Below are 25,391 nucleotides of genomic sequence, written 5' to 3'. Positions count from 1 at the left end.
ATTCCTGAGTTACATCCTTTTATAGTAAAACAATAACATTTAAATAAAATGTTTCTCTTGAGTCTGTGAACTGTTCTAGCAAAATTAATCGAACCCAAGGAGGCGGTGTCACTGGGACCTCCAATCTATGGCCAATAAGTCAGAAGGCCAGGTGACAACATGGGCTTGCCATTAGCATCGGAAATGTTGGGGAGGCAGTCTTGTAGGCTGAGCTCTTAACCTGTGAAATCTGATGCTATCTCTAGGTAGAATCTGATACTATCAGAATTAAGTTGACTTGTAGGACACCCAGCTGGTGTAGGAAACCACACCCACCATATTCAAATTGGGTCCAGAACCCTATGATGCCAATGGAGGCCATGATGGTAACAGCCAATCCTAGGTTTCCTCTGCTGCTGAAATGAGCCGATAGCTGGCTTCATCATTCCTTTCCTGCTGGGTGAAAACTGGCCAAACCTGTGATTCTATTGTTCCTCCAACTGCCTGTAGCCCCACCAGGTCACCGGTTGCAACTTAGGTAGTAACATGCATCCCTTTGCATAAATGTAATGAGTTAGAAAGGGGGTTGAGATTACTTTTGCTTTTTTGCAAAACTGAAAGAGAAAAAAAAAATAACTCCATGGGGTCTGAACAATGTTTTCCAAACTTTAGGGCATATAAAAGTAACAAGAGAACTTGTTTAAACACAGATTCTGGATCTCACCCATAGAGATTCTTATTCCAAAAACCTGAGTTGGGGCTTGATCATTGGCATTTCTAACACGATCCTAGTTTATTTTGATGTCAGTTCAAAGGAACACATTTTGAGAAGTGCTGGTGTTAGAAGGAAAAGGATAGTCAAATACTAATATCCTGACTTAAACCTTTATTTGCCAGGCCAAAAAGAGTACATTGCCTTAAAAAATATCACAATCTAGTGAGAGAGACAGAAAGTAAAAAAAAGAGAGAGAAAAAAAAGAATTACAACATATTAGGAGAAGAAAAAGCCATCATAGGGGGCCCAATATGGAGCTACTCCTGCCCAGGGTACCATGTCATCAAACGGACACTTAGATAACTTTTATGTCCCTGTGGATGTTCTGCTTGACCAGAAATGCAGTATATTCAGTCAGCCCAATCTCCAAACACCAAGCCAACTCTGGGCTTTCTCACCCCAAACAAGGTTGACTGTGTGGCCCCAGCCAACCTGATAATTTCTATTTATCTCTTGTTCTTTATTCTTTATCCTACAGTAGCTCTTGCTTTCTGCCCCATTTGATAGATCAAAAGGAAACTGCCCACTTCATGAAGTGTTCAATGTAGTTTGAATCACTCGAGTTGTCTTCTTTAATAATTTTTTAACAGTTTTTTTTTTTTTTTGCAACAAAGGACATTGTAAAAACACCACAAAATTCCCAACCCAGTAGCACAGGCCTCTCAGGCATTAATTCCACTCCAAAAGACCTCAAAACTTAAAGTAATTAGAATCCTGAACTGACTGTACCACATCCCAGCATAGCTGTGGGCCTGGAAGCTGTATCCATCTACAGAAATGACAAAATTTTACTAAGATCACCTAGACTTGCAATGACCATTATGGGGAATGTTCCAATTGGACATGCACTTTAAAGCAAGGGTTCTCAAACAACATAAAAATGGGATACCTATTTTAACTGGAATGCAGGAACCTCCAAAAAGCTTCAAAATGCCAAAACAGCTTCATTGCAAAAGGCTAATGAGAAATTGATGACAGGAGAGGAACTGTAACACTGACTTGACTGCTCCTACTCCTCTCAATCTTCCTTCACCTGAGTACTCACTACCCTCTTCTGAATTGCCTTTCCACTCTGAAGAGACCACAAGGCAGTAAGCAAAGACCACTCCGGTATCTGGCAGCTACAACAGTTTCCAAATCAGAAACCTAAAAACACCTGGGCCCCCCCGTTTTGCACCCTCCTATTCGTCCATCACCAAAACACTGGCTCAGAAATCTGTGTGTCAATTGCGCTCAACCAGGATGCTGGAAAAAAGACTGTACTCAAAGCTTTTGTTAAACCAACTAAACGCCCCCTATCTATCCTGGAAGGAGGGCCGCTCCCAGTGTTGATGGCACTCCCAGGGATTCCCCAGTAAACTGCTATCTGTCATTTATGCTCTTAAAGAGCCAGGGGGGAATTCAAATAAAACTTAATGGAACATCTTGCCAAATTCTGGTAGATAGTGGGGCTACACTCTCTACTTTAAACCCCACTCACTTTGGAACTTGCACATGGGATCCTAGGAAAATGGCAGAAGCCCAAAAAGGGTGAGAATTCTTACCAGAGTCAGCTCTTCTGGATCTCTGTAGTGTCGGGTTGAGAGAGGAAGGTAAAATTTCAAGTGGTCCCTTTCTTTCCAAATCCTGATCTGCCCCCCCCCCCCCCAACAACAATTGCTTTTTGGCACAACTTGTTGCCTATACATGGAAACACATTTCCCATTCCTGTCTTGCACCCACAAATTTAGCGCCTTTTCCATCTTTAAGCACTTATCATACACTGTGGTCATACCTTTTGCAATTTGAAGTGCGACAGCAGAACCAGCACGAATTTCTTTTTCCTTCATCACAATTTCACCAATAGAAGACTCATGCTTCCTGTAGATCTTAGCAACCTCGGCATACGATTTCTTTATTAAGTCAAGAACTTCCACCTTTCCCTTACAGGAAGCACTTTACAACTTCTCTCTGGCATATCTGAATCGCCCGCCTTACTACTCTTACACTGTGGGGCCATTATTAAGTAAAGTAAGTGTTCTCTGAACACAAGCCCTGCGACACCTCCACAGTCGGTCTGCTAACCTAGCTGGCTACCAAGTGACTAGCAGGCGGGAGGTACCTATCCAGGGGACGCGATTCACGTTCCGGGGGCGGGACAGAGCAGGCCTCGCGAGATTTCATCACGCTACTCAGGATGGTGCGCAGTTTAAAACTGATGGATTCTTTCTGGAATTTTTCATTTAATGTTTTCATACTGCAGTTGACCGCAGATAACTGACGCTGCAGAAAATCGTGGATAAGGGGGGGACTACTGTATCCTTATTCTAGTAAAGATTTGGGGGCTGAGTATTACATTTTTGCTGATTCCTTCTGTTTAAGACCCTGAAATGTTTTCTCATGGGATTATGTCCACTATCCATTTGGTGGCTTTACCTAGCAAATATTAAGCACCTACTGTGTACCAGGCATCGCTTTGGGAGTGAGGGATACCACGCTCTCATAGAGCCACGTTCTGGTGGGAGAGACAGACAACACACACACAGGTGTGTGTGCCAGTTTGTGATAAGCATTAGGAAGAAAATACAGCAGGGGACGGAATAAAGAGTGACGGGACAGGGGTGCTTTCCTTCCATTTCTCACTTTTCGTTTGTACCTCAGGACTTGAGCAAGTGGTTTCCTTGTCTGGATCCCCCGCCTCCTCCATTTAACCCTCCCTTTGGCTTGCTTTCCTCCTCCTCTTCTTCATGCTCAGCCCCAAGTCACTTCCTTAGGAAGCCTCTGGGCTGCCAGGAGGGCGCAAGTTCAGGTCCCCATGGAGTCACAGCGCCAGGGGTTCTTCCCAGGACATTCACGGTGGCAGGTGTAGGAAGCCGTGTAACGCCTTGTCCCCTCCAGACTGTAAGCTCGCGTGTGCCTCCTTCACTGCGGTCCTTAGAACCTTGCAGCTGTCAGAGCAGCTACCCAACAAATAAATGTTGGCTGTCTGGTTAACTTGCAGTGTGCCAGACTAATCAATTAAATAGACAAGACCCTTCCCAAGCCTGTTTACAAAATACTGTGCTTAATCTTGCAGGCCATTTAAATGACGTTGGCAAATTTTTTCTATCGGAAGGTTAATCTCCGTAATTTTGTTTCATTTGATTATGAATATCAATACTAGCTTATGATGTCTTTTTCTTTTCACTTTAACAAATCTTCATTACTCTTGGAAACCTGTGCTGACTGAACTAGTTTTAAATGAATCATCTTTCATTTGTAAAAGATTGAGTCATAAATAGGCAGAATCAACCCATGCTTTTATTTCCATTGCATATAAAAATTTCATATGAAGGTATTGATGTACAGTACTATCCCCATGGGCTGTAAGAGAGGCTAAGAAACCACTAAAAGAATCATCATTTATAATGTTCACACACAATTTACCATTCTGAAAACATTATCTAAGGAAATAAAATAAAAAAACAACAACTAAAATCAGTAAGGATGTGTTTTTGTAATTATAGTGTCCCCTTTGTACTGTTTAAAAAACAAAAGTAATCAAATTCCTTTGGGCCAGGGCTGCTAAAATCTACAGTTTGTGTCAAAAAAAGAAAACAAAATTAACAGGAGGCTCATTTTTCCTAAAAAGAGAATCTCTCCTTTCACTAAGTCACGTTTTCCGAGGGCTGGGCAGTGCTGGAAGGTTTCATCATCCACTGTGAATGTGTCAGCGCTGGGAGCTGGCCATTGTGAAAGGTTGCATTTTAAAAATTCGAAAGCAATATAAGTTTTGCAGAAACCAATTCTAGAGAATGATAAATCCTTTATGTTATGTCAATTGGTATCGTATAAAACATATCTTGTACATCGTACATATGGACTCACATATTAAAAATTTGGTTGATTTCAGTTGAAGAAAATTTCCAGGTTTAAAAAAATGACCTTTTTCATATTATATATTCTCTTAACATGACAGGAAGCTGATGAATAAATGATTAACCAGCACTCGAGACCTTTGGCTCTAGTTTCAAATCAAGTTCATTTGCCTATGTGCTCTAGAAGCCAAAAATACTTCTTATAATCCGGGACAAGAATATATTTTCCCAGTAGTGTTTGAAAGTAGAAATCAAGTAGCTCCTGATCAACAGATGGGGAAAACCATTACCATATAAGCAATGCTGCTTCATGGCAAGAAGTCCTTAAGCTTGTATCTCAAAAGGGTCTCAGAATCTTCCAGAGGTGGTCTGTGGTTTTGTAAAATCCAGCTACTGCCAGAAAACCAATTGATTCAAAGTTCGGATGTGGAATGCCCAGCCCTAGCCCCACCATAACCTTACTTTCAAATGCAGCAAAACAGAAGAAAATACTGGTTAAAGTTAAGGCACAGCCCTGGGACCAAAGACCTGCAGCTATGTTTTTTTTTAAACTTATATATCTTTATGTATTTTATAGTTTTTTCTTGAATTTTCCATAAACAAGCTCTAAGGTGACAAGACTATATTACAGGAGAAAAAAAATGTACAAGGAGTATGTATACACACCATTCATTCTCTCACCAAGAGTTTCCAAATATATCAACACCATCCCATCATGGGATGATGTTTTAATAAGAACTGATAATTTACAATTAACATTACAATATGTACATTACAATAAATACATGGTTGTAAACAGACAAACAAGACTGTATTACAGGTAAGGTCATTTGGTGAGAAAAAAAAATGCATGGCACAAAAAAATAAATAATGCATTCAAAAATTATCATAAAGCTTTCTGTGAAATCCATTTCATTCAAGTTTTTTTTTTTCCCTTATCTGCAATTTGTTCTATCTACATTATTTTCTTGTGAATTTTAAGTGATGTAAAAGAAAATAAAATCAAAACAGCATTACTATGTTTAGTAACTTGCAAGCTGAAATGTACTGGTTATATGCAAACTTGGACATCTTTTCCCCATACAGTACCCAGGTATTGCATTTTCTTATGGCATTTTAGGAAATGTAAAGCCACTTGTGAAAGGATGTTATTTTTAAAGCGGTGTATGATACTGAAGCACACTTGGGCAAGAGAGAAGGAGAAAAAGGAGGAGGGAGGGAGAGGATCAGCAGATCGTACAGTGCATTAGTCCCTGTCTGTTGGATAGTATGCACTTTCTACAATTTGATTGTCAATCAGTGGGTACCCTCACAACATGTGACCATTAAAACCCAACAAACGGGAAAAAAAAGCCTCTCTTTTTAGTGCAGTTATAAACCCTTTCAGGTCTGGATTTGTTTGTGACATATTGCTGCTTTATTTTTTTATTTTTTTTCATTATTAAGATTCTAGGCACTCTGTGGGGAAAATACCAAGTATTAGGGAGAGGAGGGAATGAGACTATTTTGGAAAAAGGAATAAACCCTAGATTCTTTGTCATTTCTTCTAGACCTCCATCAGGGATAAATTAAATTAAAACAAGTTTCCAAGTGTTCTTGTGAAACTATTTGGACAAATATAGGACTTTGTCTCAAAGGTTACTGTCTGATCTTTACAGGGAAAGGAGGGTGGAGATCTGATCGTTAAGAATCAGTTGATTCCTATTCTGCTCTGTGTAAAAGATCGGAACTACACAAGTTTTCCATCAGGGGATCTCAGGAGATTAAAGCAGGAGCTATCTTCAGCGTGGATCATTTTCCTGGCTGACGACTTTGTTATTCATCCCCAGAAGGCTCCCTGCCTTCCCAAATATCAATGTTTTTCAGGGTTACGCTTTTCCTTAACTGTTTATTTTCCATTTAGTCAGACACCCCCTTTAGTTCTATGTCAATTCTTAGATATCAATTTGAAAATGATTATTTGGGTTCCAATCTTTTCGCAGAGAAGATACACACTTTATGAAGAGTTACAATGGGAAATAAGTCCAAAGTAAATAAATGCCCCAAGATGCCAACTGATGACAAATACTGGAAATTAATCTCTAAAATTACAATAGTTCTTGGTGCCAAATTCAGCCAAAAGTGCTCTCTTTCTTTATTTCAGCAGAATCTTTTTACCCAACCCAGTATTTTAGGAGGGCATTATATTAGCAAACCACTGGTGCCGTGGCATCATGAATGGCTTTCCCTCAGGATATTTAAAGAAGTTCTCCTCTACAAGACGTACTGATGAACCAACGATAACTAATAAAGCAACTTCTACATATTACTTGTCCATTAAGGAAGGGTAGTTGCTACATTTAAAATCACTTCTCCAGAATATTCCTTATATAGTTCTTACTCCCATGGTAAAATCATGGAAACAAACGCACATTAGTTGTACTGGTGTTTGTTAATATATTCTAATATTGTTAAAACTGCCTAACTAGCTGTTAACTTTTCTCTGTAAATCAAGAGTAAAAGCTAGTCATTCTACATGACCTCACAGTAGAAATGAATGCTAACCCTACCTTGACTATCTGTTTTTTTTCCATCAATCAAAATGGCAATGATAAGACCCTATCTAGTGAAGGTGGACAAACACGCTAAATGATAGAGCAGCACAAGGGGCAAAAGTTTTTCATACTATAACTGTGAAAACGATAAAAATGAGCATGACATATGTGGGTAATTACAAAGACATGCACTTGTGAAATGAGGGTCTACTGACATAGCAAAAAGTTATCAGAAGACACTACGTAGGAAAATATCTAAAAAAGACTGACCATTTTAGCTACTGGGTATTTATATATATCTCTCACTTGCTTCAGACAACACCAACGGATGATTGCGTGTCCATGAGGCTTAAGACACATTAGAAAAAACGCACATCAAAGTATTACTGAACAAATATTCACTTTGCACACCATGAAGAAAAACAGTAAAGAGCAACTCTGCTTACCTGAAAAGAATGAAACAAAGAAAGTAAATGAAGACCTACAAAAAGTTTCCTGCAACATAAAATTTGTCTTTGTTTTAAAATATGGAAGTCATTGGTATATAAAACAAGGAATCACTACAAATCAGTTAATTGCTATGAACTATAAGGTGCAAGTAAAATTTGTAAATTAGATTTATCCAGTGTAGCACAGATTGGTACTGAAAACTTGCAAGTTACTCCTTAGAAAAAAATAACCAGTGGCAGATGAAGTTCTGAACATAGTTTTTTTTAAATATAATACTTCAATACATTTAATAATAAAAGTAAGCTCTACAAAAATTCTGTTTTACATATCATACAAAATATAGAGGTCAGTGCAGCTCACTGAACCACACTATTCAGTCATGTATCAGGAAGACTTGAAATTAGAAAATTATGCAATTTCTGTGGCTCATCTTCCTCCTGGTAACAGATTCACGCTGTGTCCTGTTCCTGACCCATTTGTTGTTTCATCCACTAGTTCACTCTGTCTGTGTAATACCTTCTTTCTGCTGAAAATATTGCAAACAAATAAAAAGAAAAGAAACCCCAAGTCATATCAACTTCTGGGCTGCCTGATGAGCCACACTCCCTTGGAAATATTTTGGAATTGATTTTTCTCTGCTTTGTCAGCTCTACCAAGCAGAAATCTTGTTAAAATGCTGTTCATGAAGATGTCCCCCTCGGTCTGATGACATGGAGGTGAAAAAACTGGTTACAATATTCCTGAGCTCCAGACTGAGTAGTCAAGGTCAGTTTTGTTCAACAAACGTCCTGGCAGATGACAGTGAGGTGTGACCATGGTTGTGGCATGTGACATGCACTTTGGAAACAATTTTTTCTACTAAAAAAAAAAAAAGGCATGAAAGTCGTTTGCACTGTTACGTGTCAGGAGAATGATCATCGATGACACAGGCTTCGGGCTGGCTTTCCTCCTCTTCCCCTACTGCTTCTTCTTCGACCTGTTCATCAAGGGGGATCTCGGTCGACTCCGAGTCTTGAGTGCAGAGAGTCTTGGAGTCACTGCAGCTAGTGTCTTCTTCTACTTGACTTCCACTGTCCTTTTCAGTGTCGGACTCGCCATCCTCCTCTAAAGTGAGTTCAAACTGGAACTTCTCAGTCTGACCCTGCCGGCCCTCCTCCTGGTCATCAGGTGCTGGGGAGGGGCTCTGAGGAATTGTGCTCTGGTACCATTCACGATTGTCCTCCAAAGTGTCCAAAATGTCCTGGGCATCAGGATGGACAAGGTCTGCCCATGTCTCCCAGAGAGGATGAACAATATAGTCTATGAAGCCCACCTAGTTGAAAAGAAATCCAGTTTGAGTACAGGACTTGGGACGAAGAAACTATGGAAAAGGTTAACTAGATCCCACAAATATATCCGATTTATATCAATTTATAAATATGACCTAAAATTTAAATAGAAACATATAAAACATAACGTGGCCTGCAAATACAACATTGAACAGAAGACTATTAACTTTGCTTTGGTAAAACAGTCACTGTTTTAGGTGACGGTGAAAATTAGCTTCTAGAACTTTTAACAACCTAAAAATCCTACATCTGTTTACATGGTAGGGCTTGGCTTGAGGCCTGGACTTCATTTTAGAATAGCCAGTAATAGGTAAATTGAGATAACTGAAATATTGTCATGTATTCCATATGAATTCATATAACTGAATTCACTTATAAATTCAGATAAATGGTCTCTATACCTATGAATATACTATGTGAATATAGTCATTAATGGATATACTGCCATAAGAACATAGAAGTGGCTATATGAATGTAAATCATAAGAATAACAGAGTCTTTTGAGTTGTAAAGACTAATGTGCAAGTGAGCTTGCAAACATCAAGTACTCATGTAAAAATCACTAAAATACTGTGTGATGTGGATACAATGGAATCCAATGTTCCAGTTACTGTTTTGCTCTCTCGGAAAGCTTTGTGCGTAATGCGTCACCTGTGATTTCTCCACAGATGCATTGTGCTTGTCACACATGGGACTTATCTCCATGCCCCGCTCCCTCTCGCGGTCTCCTTGGCGGAAGAACTCCTCCATTATGCGGTCCGTCCACTGGCGGTACAGCTGCAGCGGCTTTGTCGGGTTGCTCAGGTCCGCACAGTGCACCATATTCTGGAGGACCTAAAACAGACAAATGCTTTCTCGACTCCGTTCCTTTTTCCCCCTTTTTACTAGAAATTCACATGTAATGACTGCGACACTTAAAAATAGATGTTGTGTAAGGTTCATTCCAAATAGTTCAACCATGATGTGTCTATGTGTGGTTCACACTTATATTAATAGTCCAAAATTATGACACCTCTACTGCATCTAAATACCAAGAGCTGTTTATGTGCATGGCTGATTAAATTCAGAGCTGCTTAAGTGGCTGGTTTTGTGGGATGTTAGGATTTTTTTTTTAAATGCATATGCAAATGAAAAGACCAAGCTGGTTACATTCATAAGTTGGGAGAAAGGAGACATAAATTTTATCAAAGCTAGACACACAGACACATGAGAAAATTCAAGTCATGCTTTACCTGAATTCTGTCAGAATAATTATCAAGAAGAAGAACTCCAGAACTGGTCACTTTCTTAGTTTCAACCATAGTTTTCAAATCAGCCAGTAGATTCATGTGTTTTGACATGTCTGTTGCAAGTACCTTAAAGGCAAGGAGTATTTTATTAAGTAAAAAGAGAATTTGCAAATAAAAGTACTATGCAGAATTTAAGAAGAAATGGAAATCCACTCTGTCCTCTAACAGCATGTATGGCAATTCTTTACTGCGTCTTGGGGCAGAGTCCTTTCCTCTTTGTTGTCAAGTTTTCTGGAAGCCCAGATATGTGTGTGCAATATACAGAAATGTTAGGCACTGATAACCACGTTTATGATGGGAAAAAAGGCATATCCATGATTAAGACATCATTACATATTTTTCCCATTCCTTGGACTAAAAAATGGTTAGTGAATGCTGATGAATTGATTCAAGATTGCTCAGAGTACTTCAGAAAGAGAATATTCTGGGCAATTTTCTGCTTATCCAAGACAGATAATTCTTTCCCCTGTATATACAAAGCTTAACAGAATGGATTTTTTGATAACCATAGATTTTCCTGTGTCTCCTAATCACTGTGAATAATATGCATAGAGAAAATATTAAAATCATGGATGTTTTCTAAATGGCACTCTGATGGAGCCTCCCCCCCCCTCCCTTTTTGAGTGGAAAAAATTCAAGCTATGGTCAGCACCCTCTGCTCTTGTTAGTCATCTTTCTGCCTGCACCAGACCAGAGGAGTTCAGAAAATAAAGCTAGAATAATGAGGGTAAGCTGTCATTATTCTTTTTTAAAATTTTGTTATTGATAGATTTTAGAGATAGAGAAAGAGAAAAACATTGATTTGTTGTTCCATTTATTTATGCATTCATCGGTTGATTCTTGTATGTGCCCCGAACGGGATCAAACCCACAACCTTGGAATATCACAACGATGCTCTAACCAACTGAGCTACCTGGCATTATTTTATTTTATTTTTTTAAAATATATTTTTATTGATTTCAGAGAGGAAGGGAGAGGGAAGAGAGAGAGCTAAAAACATCAATGATGAGAGAGAATCATTGATCGGCTGCCTCCTGCACGCCCCCTACTGGGGATCAAGCCGCAACCTGGGCATGTACCCTTGACCGGTATTGAATCCGGGACCCTTCAGTCCGCAGGCCGATGCTCTATCCATGGAGCCAAACGGGTTAGGGCTACCCGTCATTATTTTTAACTTTAAACTGCTAGAAGTAGAAAACCTATTACAGAACATCAGGGACAGCTTCTCAAACATAAAGGGGCAGCAATGGGTTTTGAAATATACAGTTCCTTTCATTTAATATTCATTCATTTTTTTTTTTCTTTAACAGTTTGTATCACAGTTTTCTTTTTTGCTTTTATCAGCTACTTACAATGTCAATGACCATTTTTCTTAATGATTGTCTTTGCTTTTTGGTCAAATTCTGGAAAATGTCACAGTTTTCTTCTTGAAGCAACTTAAAGCCCACGGCCAAATGATGGTTCTCCAAGACAGAAGAATCATTGTACATCAAGGCAAGTTCAGAATCTTAAAAGAAAGACAAGAGATTGTACATCAAGGCAAGTTCAGAATCTTAAAAGACAAGACATTGTACATCAAGGCAAGTTGAGAATCTTAAAAGAAAGACAAGAATAAGATAAACTTAGAATAAATGGCTTTGCTAAGCAAAGCCATTTATTCTAAGTTTATCTTATTCTTCATATTCTGAGATAACTTTCGGTTTAGAACTCAATTTCCCCTAAACATCTCTGCTGGCCTTACCATACATGACAACACCAAGAAGGCAATGTACTAATTACTGTAACAGTGGCAAGAGCAATGGGATCGTGGGAGTGAATTCTAACGTGAATGACATGTGGCAAGTCATTTCACACCCTGTGTCTCAGCTTTCTCTTTGCTAAAGTGAAAGCAAAACTGAACAGATTGCTCCTCCCCTCCAGATTTGCCATAGGTCGCTCCATAAGCTCAGCAGAATATGACATTATTCTTAACATTTGCAACGTGTCCAAAGCATAAGGTGTTGTATTCCTGAAAACTGTGCATCACCTACCCAACATTTATATAATGTAAGGATCATGTGACTTAGGATTGTTTGTGTTCCGAGAGGGTACAAGAACAGTTTGGAACACACAGAGAATATTAGATTTGTCCATGCTCCTTCTTATTTTCATCCACAGTATAGCTTTGAAAGTAGAGGCTTTATTCATTTTTCCATTTCCTTTTCCACGTACTGTGGCAGTCACTGTATACAGGTCTGTTGCCCTTTCTACCTGAGCACTCATGGCTGCACGCAGAGCAGGATGTCAGGCTGCCTACATAACGGCACGATGAAGATTCTGCCGCTCTCACGACTGCCCTGGGCCTGTGCATTGTAGGCCGTGAGAGATCCTGCCTCCTTACCAGTTCCTGTAAATACCTTACAGACCCAAAAAATTGGTGCTATTAAATGTTTCCACTTAAGTCCTTGTAAAGACTAAAAGTGCATGTGTTTGATCTTTTTACTGACTCATGTACAGAAAATACATTTGGAAATATATATTCTTTTCTAGGAAAGAAATACCCAATACTCCTTACTGAATATTTTGAAGGAGCGAGGGAGGAGAAGTGAGGTTCAAGACATATTTCTACTTTGAAATCTATGACTTCAATAGTACTATAGAAATAGGAATTTACACATTGAAATATTTGTTCCCAACTACAGAAACAGAGATGTCTAGAGTACCAGGCAGTGCATATGTATGGTATTGTTTATTGTCTTCCTTTTTCTTTTGACAAAGCAATAGTATTCATATTTTGTAAGTTAGTATCTAGTCAACCTGACTTTTAAGAAGTCTGTAAAAGCATATAATTATGAATATTTATCCATAGACAGTTAAACACATAGAAATAAAAAATTTCAAACTATAAAGGATCTTCACATATTATTGTTTCTATAGTAGAATCATATTGAATAACATATACTGAAAGGAAGTCACAATGTTTTCCGAGTGGAAGGCATAATACATTTTCTAATTAATCTATTACGGTTTTTTTAAGGGGCAAATGTGTATGTAGATGAAGGCATTAACAGAAGAACTGACCCGGATTAATCTATATGCCCTGTGAAGAAAGAGAAAAGAAATTCAGAATAAAAGATGAGGAGCTGTTACTTTAAGGAGGAGGCAGATCTGTGGTCTGAACTTTGAAACCAAGAACCTGAATTCTACTCAAGGTAAGGATGGCCTTTCACAGAGAGGGTTGTCTAGGAGCCCTCCCCAGCCTGCCTAGGTAGGCAGTTAGCTCCTGACATGTAACAAGAGTCCAGACTGGCCAGAAAGACCATGAAATGATTCCTAATTAGACTGGTGGGCCTCTCCTGCCTCTCAATCTCTGGGGCTCTTACAAAAAGGCGGTGGTGACTGCTGATTTTTAAATGAATGCATGTTAGCACTTAAGCAACCTGCTTCTTCTCTTCTTTAGAGCTGAAGGTGTGTGGTCACATCTAAAGGGGAGTAAGATTCTGTAGTTCCTGAGTAGATTTTGAAGAAGCAGAGGTGTGTACTGGGACTCAGAATCAGCCGGGGGGGCTCCAGGACCTCTCTACCATGCAAAGCGTGCAACCTCATGGCGCCTTTGTAGCCTCCTTAAAATAGGGAAGGTGGCTGCCTAAATATGGGTTTATAAATTTGAGGATTAGAAGTCTAGGATTCTTTATTACAGGAAATGCAGATTAAACCTTTGGCATTGAACACGTTGGCAGCACCAGCTCTGAGGTGCTAAGTGTGCTAGTCTGAGCCGCTGATGCTCAATCCGTGAAAGAGCAACATAAACTTAATTGCTACATAAAAAATAGCTTACTGCAAACTAAAAATAATCCCATAGTTTTGAGTGTATCTCACAAAGTTTTTTATTACAAGTTTACAAGTTATTAGAGGGACTCATTATAGCATGCTGTGAAGTTAAGACTTATTTGTGCTACTGGCTACTAGGCCTCTTCTGTTTCTGAAGTGCAGTGCTTGCTGGCATGATCCCTAGTCAAAAGCTAACTAGGGCAGTCATTCTCACAAGGCCCTGGGCTCTGATCAACCCTGAGATACTTCCATTACCAGGTGATGCTGCTCATTCATTCTCTCAGGAATAATATGGCCTCATCACACCCCACCCTCCAGGAAACATTAGCGATCAAAGTTCCTTTGGGAACGGTTCACCTCCCAGTGGTCCCACAGAAAAGAGATCATCACAACATGACTGAATAACAAAATACTTACAAAAACGGGGTTAGTTATCCTTCACCTCAAGCAAGTCATCAGCAAAATGACCTTAAACAGACACCCTTGGCCACTGTCACTGTAGTTCTAATTCTCCCCTAAATTTCTCCATTATCTGTCTCAGTGGGTCTCAAACTTTGGAAAGCATCAGATTCGTCTGTGAACTGAAGATCAGCTTCAGTTCCAGACTCCACGGTACCCTGACGCTCGCCAGAGTCCTCCAGTGCCAGCCAAAGCCTGTTTGCCCTTTGAGGGTCCATAATAAAGAATAAAGCTGGTCCTCATTTAAAAAAAACCTATCAGAATACTTGGAAACAGTGACTTTATTACCAGTTGTTTTAATTTATCTCTCTAATCTATTCTTAACTCTAATGTTATGATAAGGGAACCTACAATCCTATATACTCCTATATAATAAAAGGCTAATATGCAAATTGACAGAACAGCTGAATAAACTGCTATGACGTGGAATGACCACCAGGGGGCAGCCGCTCAATGCAGGAGCTGCCCCCTGGTGGTCAGTGCACTCCCACAGGGGGAGCACCGCTCAACCACAAGCTGGGCTCACGGCTGGCAAGCACAGCGGAGGTAGCGGGAGCCTCTCCCGCCTCTGTGGCAGCGCTAAGGACATCCCCCGAGGGGTCCTGGACTGTGAGAGGGCACAGGCTGGGCTAAGGGACCCCCCCTCCCCCAGAGTGCACAAATGTCGTGCACCAGGCTTCTAGTATTAAATATAATAGGGTGAAAAAAACCATACCAGTCTGAATTTTGGCCATTATTAATTTAAATAAAAAATATGTATACCTTTCTTTAAGGCAAACATTAAATTTAAACAAAACTTTTATGAATGAGGAGCATATCAAGACATACCTAACAGTCAAAGTAATAAATCAGACCAGGCTAAGGAGAGTATTAGGGTACACTGCACTCTATAACCTCCCCATTCTTTTCAGAAAGGACAGTGGATCCTAACCACTGACACAATGTGAATGCAGGCAGCTGCATCTAATGTGTATTACATTTATGTGTTAATGCTTAGTTATGCTTTGGTGGTTCCTGAAGGCACTCTATTATAGGTTCTTATAAGGTAGCTGGAATATGAAATGTACCCTGTCTAATCTTGGATAAGTAAGTTCATGAACCAAAATTCTAAAATGTACTGGGCTGGCCACACATTTTAGGAAATCCATGACTTTTCCCAATCTTCCTATATACGAGTGAGTCACTAAAGCACACTTTGTCATCGGGTAGTCCAGAGGCTATTCGAGATACAAAAACAGAGCTAAATATTCTAAAGATCTGAGTTAAATCTCTCAAAGCAAAGCTACATTCAAAATCTTGTTTTAAATCTGGCTGCAGCACAGGCTAGACAATGAAAGCTGAATGCATGGAGACTACTGGGCATGAGGAGGCTGTGATCCACAAACCCACGGCAAAAAAGAAAAAGAAAAAAGTCACATTCTTAACAGATAAGACAAATTTTTTTAAATTTCACATTTTTTTTTACATATAAAAGTAAATTTATAATATTAGTCTATTGTGGTGAGAGGGAATTACACATTAGGACATTTAAATCATTTACCAATTGACTTAAGTAGCAAGGGAATAGAATTCCTGTAAAGCTAACACCTCTTGCACTGGCCTAGCTCCAGCACTACCTAAACATGCCCACAGAGGCTTTCTGACAGCCGAGTGTCAGAGATGCCCCGTATTGAACAGTCTCTACCCCTCCTCATATTCCCAAATTCAGTGATGACTTCTTATGTGATGAAATGTCACCCACCAGGGAGAAAAAATTCAATGGTTAGAAAATATTAAGTTAAATGAGAAGTTCCTGCTGCCCTTATTAGGAGGTTTAAATAGGCAAGAGCAGGGCTGGGTGTGGTGGAGGGGAAAGGAGTAGTTACAGCCTCTGAAGGGGATGAAGTGCCGACGTACATAAGTGAGGAAGGTTTAACCTTAATTCTGGTCATTTTTCTTTTTTTATATAAAACACAGGGCAATATAACTACCTAAACCTTTCTATCAACTTTCACTTGGATTACCCTTGTGTACTAACATGGCAACAGAAGTACTGGAATATGTGTTTTTCAAACAGCATTACACCTCATGGGATATAACAATAATTTTCAGAACTAAATTACATTAAGACACACTCTCATTAAAATGCATGTTTACACATTCCAAAAGAACTTAATGGCTCTGGAAATACCCCCAAGTACATAAAGACTCTCGTTCTAAAGTGTAGATAAAAGAAATATCTTCTGCAAAAATAAATTTAACTCTACTTACTTGTATTGATCAGAAACTGATTGGACACACCAGGATGATCTACATCATGTATTGCACTGGCAAAAATTGCTGCAAGAATCTCCAAATCTGTAAACACAGCCTGGAAAATCAGATAATATAGATAACATCACTATTCTATAACAACACATATTAAGATTTAAACAAATGGAAAATTACTTCCTAGAATTTGATGGAAAACAAAATGAAGTTTCAAAATATATTATGACTAGTGAGTGACCCTGGGCATGGATTCGTGCACATTGAAAGGAAATTAATTAGGAGGTGGCCAGTGGGGCGGGACTGGGCTAGACGGCCGGACACGCCCTGGGGCCAACCTCCGGCGGTTGCGGTCCTTCCCCGGCATCTGTGGAGTGAGCTGGGTCCCTCCGGCAGGTGGGGTCCCTTGGCCTGGCCTGTGGGTATCGGGCTAAAACCAGCTCTCCAACATCCCCTGAGGGGTCCCGGAGTAAGAGAGGGCACTCTGCAAAGTTGCTGTCATACAGGGTGTGGAACGCAATCACAAGTGTGCAGTAAACCAGATTCAGTGCCCCAGCAACAACATAACCCATGACTGAAGGTGGAATTGCACGGCCCTGCGAGGAATCGGGCTCCTTCCTCTCTGGTTTCGGGGTGCGTCACCCGAGAACCACTGCTGCCAAGTCACTGCAGCTCAGCAGCTCCTGTGTTGAGCATCTGCCCCCTGGTGGTCAGTGCGCATCATAGCAACTGGTCAGACACTTAGCATATTAGCCTTTTATATATATAGAAGATAATGTTTTGGGAAGAGTTCTATAAATAATGAGTTACTTGTGAACTTTGTAAGTGTGACCTTGGAAGAAAATATTTTACCTAATATTATAATTTATGATAAAAATTTTTCCATTGATTAGATATTTTTAAGTATTAAAAAGGAGTATTTGAAATTATTTTTTACTCAAACCAGGGTTTCTCAACTTCAGCAGAATTCACATTTTTGGGCCAGATAATCTCTGTTATGAAAGGCACTCTGTATTAAAAGATTTTTAGCAGAATCCCTGGCCTTTACTCATGAGATGTCAGTAGCATATACCCTCCAGTTGTGGCAGCCAAAAATGTCCCCACATATTGCCAAATGCCCATGGGGGATGGGAGGAGAAAGAAAAGGAATAACTCCCAGTTGAGAACCACTCACTCAAATGATGAAATATTAACATAGTTTTATGATGAAAACAATCTGAATTATAAAATATATTAGAAAAAAATATTTCTCCAAACAATTGAGGAAATAAAATTGCTTAAATAACAATTTAATGAAACAACTTCTTAGGATTTGATAAAATTGAAGTGTTTCCTTCTAATTAGTTCTATGAAAAACATCAATGCACTGCTTATATTTTAAAATAATCATCCTTTGAACTATAAATGTAAAAGCGATCAGACTACATTTCAGAAAAACAAACAAACTAAAATTATATAAGCCTAACAGATGTGCTTTAAAGAATGTCCATTAGGTAATTTCAAGGAAGCAGTGTCATAAACAGATGAATCCCTAAATCACTGGTCAACTTTCACAAACAAAATCATCAGACTATTTATTTACCACCACATCTTTTACTTTATAACTCAATATACTTCCAATGAAGCCAATTATTTTCTGCACTGCATACTCTTTAGTATACAAGTTTAAGAGCCCTTTTATGAGTGACAAGTTAGTGTTCTCAAAGTTTTAGAAACCAGATTTACCTCCAAAGCAGGTGTAGATAACAGCACATGTGTTGACTGGACCACGTCTGCAGCATGAATATTGTTGTGGTAGGCCACGTCAGCGTGGTAATGGTCTTCCAGGGTCATAAGGTATGTAACTAAAGTGTCTACTGGAATTTTAAATGTTTTCAATAAATCCCGTTCCTGTAGGAAAAGAAATTCTCTTAACACTTGTCCTTACATAACAGGTTTTCCATAGAGTGTGTTAACAACAACAACAAAAACCACACCCAGAAATGGAAATAGCACTTTTACAATATCTAGTGAGGAAATGGAAATCTTTGGGAAGATCCAGGGACTTCAGGGATAAAACCAGAGTTGAGTTGTCCTTCTGAAGCCCAACAGTGCTCAACCCAAGATGTGTGGAGTGAGGAAATGAGCTGCCAGTTACAGAGTGTCTTTGTCCCAAGATCATGAAGTCAGCCTCAGTCTAGCGCCACTGACTCAGCCACTAGATCACATCACCTGAAATGTAACATCCTTTCTAGGGCTGGAATCTGCCGTTCCAGTCCTGGGGGGACCTACAGCCTCAGCTCGCATTTAAATCCTAACCCTGTGCTAGAGCAGAAGCAGCTCAACAAGAGTGAGGAACCGATATGGAGAAGAGCAGTACACAAAACAGTGAAGAAATTAAGATTAGTTAGCAGGGGGGTGGATTCAGTTTTTATGGTTAGTATTCCATTCTCTGTGTGAGTCAGGGTCATGTGGATGATTTTTAAACTATCATTTTAATGAATCGCTTCAATTTTCCCACATCATATCTTTTCCTTAAATGGGAAAATATGAACAACGTTGGTTTATTTGCATTTTATCCACACTTCAACCTTTCTGTATTCTTATTAATCCCTAGGTAAAGGGGCAAATCCGAAAAAAAGTCCAATATATGCAAAAGAGGGTGAGTAGTAAGGAAGATACAATGCCCGCACAATTCACAGGCTGGACATTAAGGCACAGAATGAGAAGAAAGGTGATAGGACCACATTACCTGAAAGATGGTGTGCATGATAACAGTCAGAGGCCGGTTACCAGACAGCTCTGCTACCCTAAAAACGTGAAGACCCCATTTGTTCACCTCTTCTAGTTCCTGGGGTTAAAGAAAGACAGAAAAATTAGAAAGCAGAGGTAGAACATGAAACAATGAACCTATCCATGTAAAAATTACTGATTTTAATGAAAAGATGGTTAAACTTAAAAAAAGTGATTCATTTTAAATATAATGGATGCACCATGTAATTAGGGAAAACTTTAGGCAGATTCACTTGAATGTACTAAAAACTGAATAGCATACTAAAAACTGAATAGCATTGCTTAACCTCGTGCCTTTGACAATACAACATATTTACATACTTTCAATATAAATTTCAAAGCATTTCTTCAATAGATAAAATCCATTCACAAAAACCTTAACTATCCTCCTAAAACTGGAAGATATAATAAATAGATTTCTAACTCTTTAATGTTAAACAATCAAACATAGAAGCAAAAAAGGAAAGAACACACATCACAAACTACCTGTGTAAGTCCATGTATTAATAAAACCCAAATAATTTAGAAAGAGTTGTGTAAAGTGTGTTCCTATCTTAAAAAAACACAGCCCATAAATTAATAACTTGTCTATTTACTAAAAGAGAAGGAATACAAATTCATTAAAAGGCATTGTTGCATACTGATGGTCACAATTCTTGACATTTTTCTTACCTTGGCAAGGACGTCTTCTTGTTCAGTTTTAACCCCAAACCTCGGGATGCTTGAATTAGTCAAACTGGAACTGTGCATCAACTTCTTGACTCCACTAATCTGAGACATTGGCCTTTTCTTTTTCTCCTTTTCCTTCTGAGTTGGAGAAGGAATTTCCACTTCATGTTGCTTATCTTAAAAATAGAGAAAATATTCTACACTTACTATTAATTCTACCTGAGCTTTTTCTTTTTTTAAAAGCATAACATATATAACTAGACAGGTTTTAATTTATCATTATATATTCCAGGAAATATTTCCAAGTAAAGCTCCTTTTAGAGAAGTCGAATGTTTAAAACTTGACGTGGACTGAGTTTGATACCCGAAATAAATAAATAAATAAATAAATAAATAAATAAATCCATCCCAAGGCAAAATAATTAACAGTGTGTGAACCTGACAGCTTACTGAAATGGGTCCTCTGAATGACTTAGATTGCTTTCGCTATTTCACATTTCTACACTATCGTGAGCTAGGTGTTATGACGTAACAAGGTTTTGCGGGAAGCATAGAGAATCTCCAGTATTATCTGATAAGTGACTATCATAGTTTCACAAAAGCTATTTTCAAATAAAAGACACAAGATGTATCTGTACATTCATTCCCTATTTCAAGGGAGTGAGCTCCCCTAACTCATCCTTGCACATAGAGTACGCTCAATAAGTGTCTGTTTAGTGAATGTGCTACTAAGATATTCAGCAATTTTGTTTTTAAAGTAAAGCCAAATCAAGGATATGTTCAAGTTGCTGACTTTCACTTACTGCATTTTATTTTCCTCTGGGAATGGGTGGTGGGAGTGGTGTTTTCCCAGTACACCATAACCTTAGCTATTGTTATCAGTAAGCTTTTCTTTAGCAATTATATTCTATCTATCTGCCTCACCAGTTTACCAGGTGTGGTGTCCATTAGACTATCAACCCATTGAGGGCAGGGACCATTTCTAACTTATCATTAAATACCTAGTGTCCAGCAATGACTGGCACTTAACAAGAATTTGTTGAATGCACGTATAGGTCTCAAAAATACATTTCACAGTTTAGTACTTTGAAAAAACTAGCAGTATGTAACTTTAATTCAGAAAACCCCCAAAGTCCTGAATAAAACTAAAAGATAAAAAATGCATTTTGTCATTTTAGGTTCTAAAGTTTAGAGGCTTAGAGGCTCAAATTACTAATATAACCAATGGAAACAAATGAAAGTCATAACACTTGTTTGATTTCCAAAATCAGTTGGTGCTTTAAACCACCTCCCAAAACAAATAACTCAAAAGAAAATTTTAAAGTTGCACTTTGTTATTCTCACCTAAGAATGTGTTTGATATATATTCCGACACTTGATTTCCAGATCTACTCATTTCAGAGAGATGGGTGAGCTCCCGATTAAGCATCCTTTTAAACTGAAAAACAGAAAGATTAAAAAAAATAGATGAAAATTTAACTAAGAATATAAGCACACATTAACCCTTTGCACTCGCTTGCTTTTTTCTCGATTCCTTTATTCTACTCGGGATTTAATTTTTTAAATACCCCAGATTTTACAAAGCGCGGCAGTAGAATAAAAAACTGGAGTTTCTTTTCATACAAACTTATTTATTTGGATTTTTTTATATTTCAAATTATTGATACATTCAAAGAGTAATTTGCACTCGACATCGGAGTGCAAAAGGTTAAGATACAGAAAATATGCCCAAAGAATTGTTAAACTGTCCTGACACTTAAAAAAAAATATATATATATATATATTTTTGTGTGTGTTTATTGATTTCAGAGAGGAAGGGAGAGGGGAGAGAGACAGAAACATCAATGATGAGAGAGAATCATTGATCTGCTGCCTCCTGCACACCCCCTACTGCAGATCGAGTCAGGCATGTGCCTATTTTATCCAAAGAAACCCTGGAATTTACCTACCACAACAAAGCCTTCAAAACCAGAATTCTCAGAAATGGTATGCTTTCCCTTCCATCAACTGCTTCTCAATGTCTTCCTTTGACTCTCAAAATTGCCCAGTTAGGCCTTTTAAGATACCTTAATATGTCTCTTCACATATAGGAAAAAATTTTTTTTTCTCTATATATGGAGTAACTATACTATTAGATACTTGCTCGAAAAAAAGTCACGTATATAGTTGCCCTTACAATTTTGAATTTCACCATAAATTATCATTTAAGTCTGGGGGAAAGACAGTAGTGAGCTTATCATTTAGTAATATTTAAAATGTAATTCTAATTCAGTATTTAATCTGTTCATTAGAATTAAAAAATCTCACTTCTCTGCAATGATTCATACCAAGGTGTTCTAACTCAAGATAATCTGGCAAAATTACTTCCAAAGTCAATCTTATTGACCATCTAAATTAGGTGTAAGAATTTATCACCAGAAAGCACTGAGGAAGATCAATGAAAAAATTTCAAAAGACTACTGGATATGAGGAATTCTTATTAGCATTATCCTAAAGCCAAAACTGAAGAACTGGCCATACCAATACAAGTTCTTCTGGTTGTTAATTTACAGGTACAGGAAGTTGTTCGTGTGTGTGTGTGTGTGTGTGTGTGTGTGTGTTTTAAATAATTGTCTCTGATCATAAAATACACATGATATAGAAATCTAGAAAGCTATATAGAAAAGTAGAAATCATGTATAGCCAACCCCCCTGCTCAGAGATAACCATACATAATTAGCTATATTTCCTTCTATGCATTTAAAAAATTTGTATGGATGTATATTTTCAAAATTGGCATTATGCAGTATATAAAACATGGATTGCTGCTAATTTTTACTTAGAATAATATATTATGATTCACGGGGAAAAGTAAATTTTGGGGCCTTCTAAGAATATTTATACCCTAGCTGGGTAGTTTCAGTTGGTTAGAGTGTCATCCTGATACGCCAAAGTTGTGGGTTTAATCTCTGGTCAGGGCAGATAGAGGAAGCAATCAATGAATGCATAAATAAGTAGAACAACAAATTGATATTTCTCTCTCTCTCTAAAATCAATTAAAAAATTAAAAAAAGAATACTCAAGACATTTACAATAGTGTTCAAAACATTTTCTATCCATGTTTTATAAAGTTGTATTTTTTGAGTAAGTTATAAGCTATCAATTAATTAAAGAGCTAATAGGAAGTGTCTTGTATTTAGTCTAGCACATCATAGATGCTCAACATTATTTGAGCTCTTTTTATATACATGGGCCTTTTATAGTGATTTTTATTATTGCAGGACAAATTTAAGATTTGGATATAGTTACACCTATAAAAATACGTATCTAAATATCTACCTCCTCTACTCATTCCAATAAATAATACATTATTCATGTAAGAAATGGTCACCATGCTTCAAAATATAATGATAATACCAGGCACCAGGCCAAAAGGTAAGTAAATCCTTGCTTAACAAATAAAATTTACTTTAGGAAAAAATATTTTTAAAATTTATCTTTTTCCTTTATTTTTTATTCTTTCCATCACCATTTATCCCCCATACCATCTTCCCCTACCCCTCACTTCCCTCCCGCAATTACCACACTGTTGTTTGTCCATGAGTTCTTTCCCCCCCCCCTTTTTTTTTTTTTGCTCAATCCATCCACTCACCCCACTCACACCCCCACCCTAACCAGAGCTCTCTGCCTGCTCTTTATCCATGAATCTGTCTCTATTTTGCTTGTTGGTTCAGTTTGTTCATTAAATCCCACACATGAGTGAAATCACATGGTATTTATCTTTCTCTGACCGGCTTATTTCACTTAGCATAATGTTTTCCAGGTCCATCTATGCTGCCACTAGGGTTACATTTTTCTTCCTTTTTACGGCTGAGTAGTATTCCATTGTGTAAATGTACCATAGAAAACAATCTTTAGGCAAAACTCGTTCAAAAGAGTCTGCTGATAGCAAATCCTGGCCTCGCCACAATCTATACAGGAACCACACTGTCCACTCGCCCTTCATGTATTTCTCTCAATGTAAGCGTGGGGGCGGAGGGTTGGGGCATTAAAAAGTTAGATGGGGACCCAGTTTTTTACAGAATTCCCTTCCAACTTGTAAGCAACCTGGTATAAGGAATATGTTGCCGACACTAAAGCAGAAAAATGGCATGGTGCCTGCAATTCCCTACACAAATTCTTGAATTTATCTGGAAGAACATAAAGAATGACGTATAATTTTCCTGGCAGTTTGCTTATATAAATAATCAAAATATCCAGTTAAGTACACATAACCAAGGCAAAAAAATGCCAGTGAAAGTAATCTATTGTACTGACTGATAAATTACAGATTGTACGTTCCACTGATTATTTTTATATCATATATATCCCCAGACTACTCTTCTGCTTTTGTTCAAAACCCAAACGCATGGAGTAGAGAAACCCTTCGGTGCGCACCTCTCTCCCTACAAGGCTAATGAGGTGCTCCAAGGAAGTCCACCTTTCCTTTTAACACAGTTAGAAGAGACAGACCCCTTTCTTCCTAAGGGAATGGGGAGGGAGATCTCCTAAGACAATCTTCAGAGTCAATTAAGCTATAACATAAGGGCATTTTCTAAAAGAAATTAAAATCAACTCCTTTTTTTTTTTTTTTTGCTATTGATATAACACTGAGTCCAGGGAGGCTAAAATAATAACCACAAAAATTAGCACCAGTGCTTTCTCAACTGGGAGTTGATGTTACAATCTGGTTTTGAAGTGTATAGCTAGATATAAAGAAAATAAACCAGTCAACAATAATTTTTAAATGTAAGGAAAATTTCTCTCACTTTAAAATTGATTAGAATGACTATATAAACTAACTATGAGGGGGAAAATAATTAAAAAAGGTAGTAAAGTAAAACATAATGTTATATTTTCAATTTACAGATGTAGAAGAGATAAAAGATAGAACTGCTTTTCAAAAGAATTGACTGTAAAATGCAGAACAATTTAATTGAGCTTTTAGATATTTTTAAAAATGACCTCTAAATATTTCCTGATGAGTTATTCTAGTTGTTTTTTTATTTAAATAGTCTGAAATAACATACAGAATCACTGTTGCAGAAAAAAAAAGATTTGCAAGTTAATGCTTTCAAATCCTTTGTTCTCATTGTGCATCAGAAAGTATGCGTGCAGCATTTAAAACACAAAGGAAAGTGAAAACGCAGTTGAACTGAATACTCTATTTTGCCTTTTAAACTCCAGTTCCCCAATTTATACTCCACATTTAAGACTGTTGAGGA

General features: G+C 38.1%; 1 protein-coding gene across 2 annotated transcripts in view; it reads right to left on the bottom strand.

Annotated features, from left to right (window-relative positions):
• Positions 1-1,511: 1,511 nt before the first annotated feature.
• The window catches only part of PDE4D (phosphodiesterase 4D), a 253,479-nt gene continuing 229,599 nt past the window's right edge, over positions 1,512-25,391 (bottom strand). For both annotated transcript variants that reach the window (XM_079792376.1, XM_079792377.1), the window contains 9 exons: positions 21,493-21,586; positions 20,152-20,324; positions 19,439-19,537; positions 18,433-18,597; positions 16,711-16,810; positions 11,544-11,698; positions 10,135-10,257; positions 9,554-9,736; positions 1,512-8,886 (listed from right to left, as the gene is read on the bottom strand). In XM_079792376.1, the coding sequence (XP_079648502.1) occupies positions 8,470-8,886; positions 9,554-9,736; positions 10,135-10,257; positions 11,544-11,698; positions 16,711-16,810; positions 18,433-18,597; positions 19,439-19,537; positions 20,152-20,324; positions 21,493-21,586 (1,509 nt within the window). In that variant the 3' untranslated portion in view covers positions 1,512-8,469. The remainder of the gene's footprint in view (positions 8,887-9,553; positions 9,737-10,134; positions 10,258-11,543; positions 11,699-16,710; positions 16,811-18,432; positions 18,598-19,438; positions 19,538-20,151; positions 20,325-21,492; positions 21,587-25,391) is intronic.

This window comes from Cnephaeus nilssonii (assembly GCF_951640355.1).
Source record: "Cnephaeus nilssonii genome assembly, chromosome: 2".
NCBI lineage: Eukaryota > Metazoa > Chordata > Mammalia > Chiroptera > Vespertilionidae > Cnephaeus > Cnephaeus nilssonii.
This window is presented reverse-complemented; position numbering and strand designations above follow the sequence as displayed.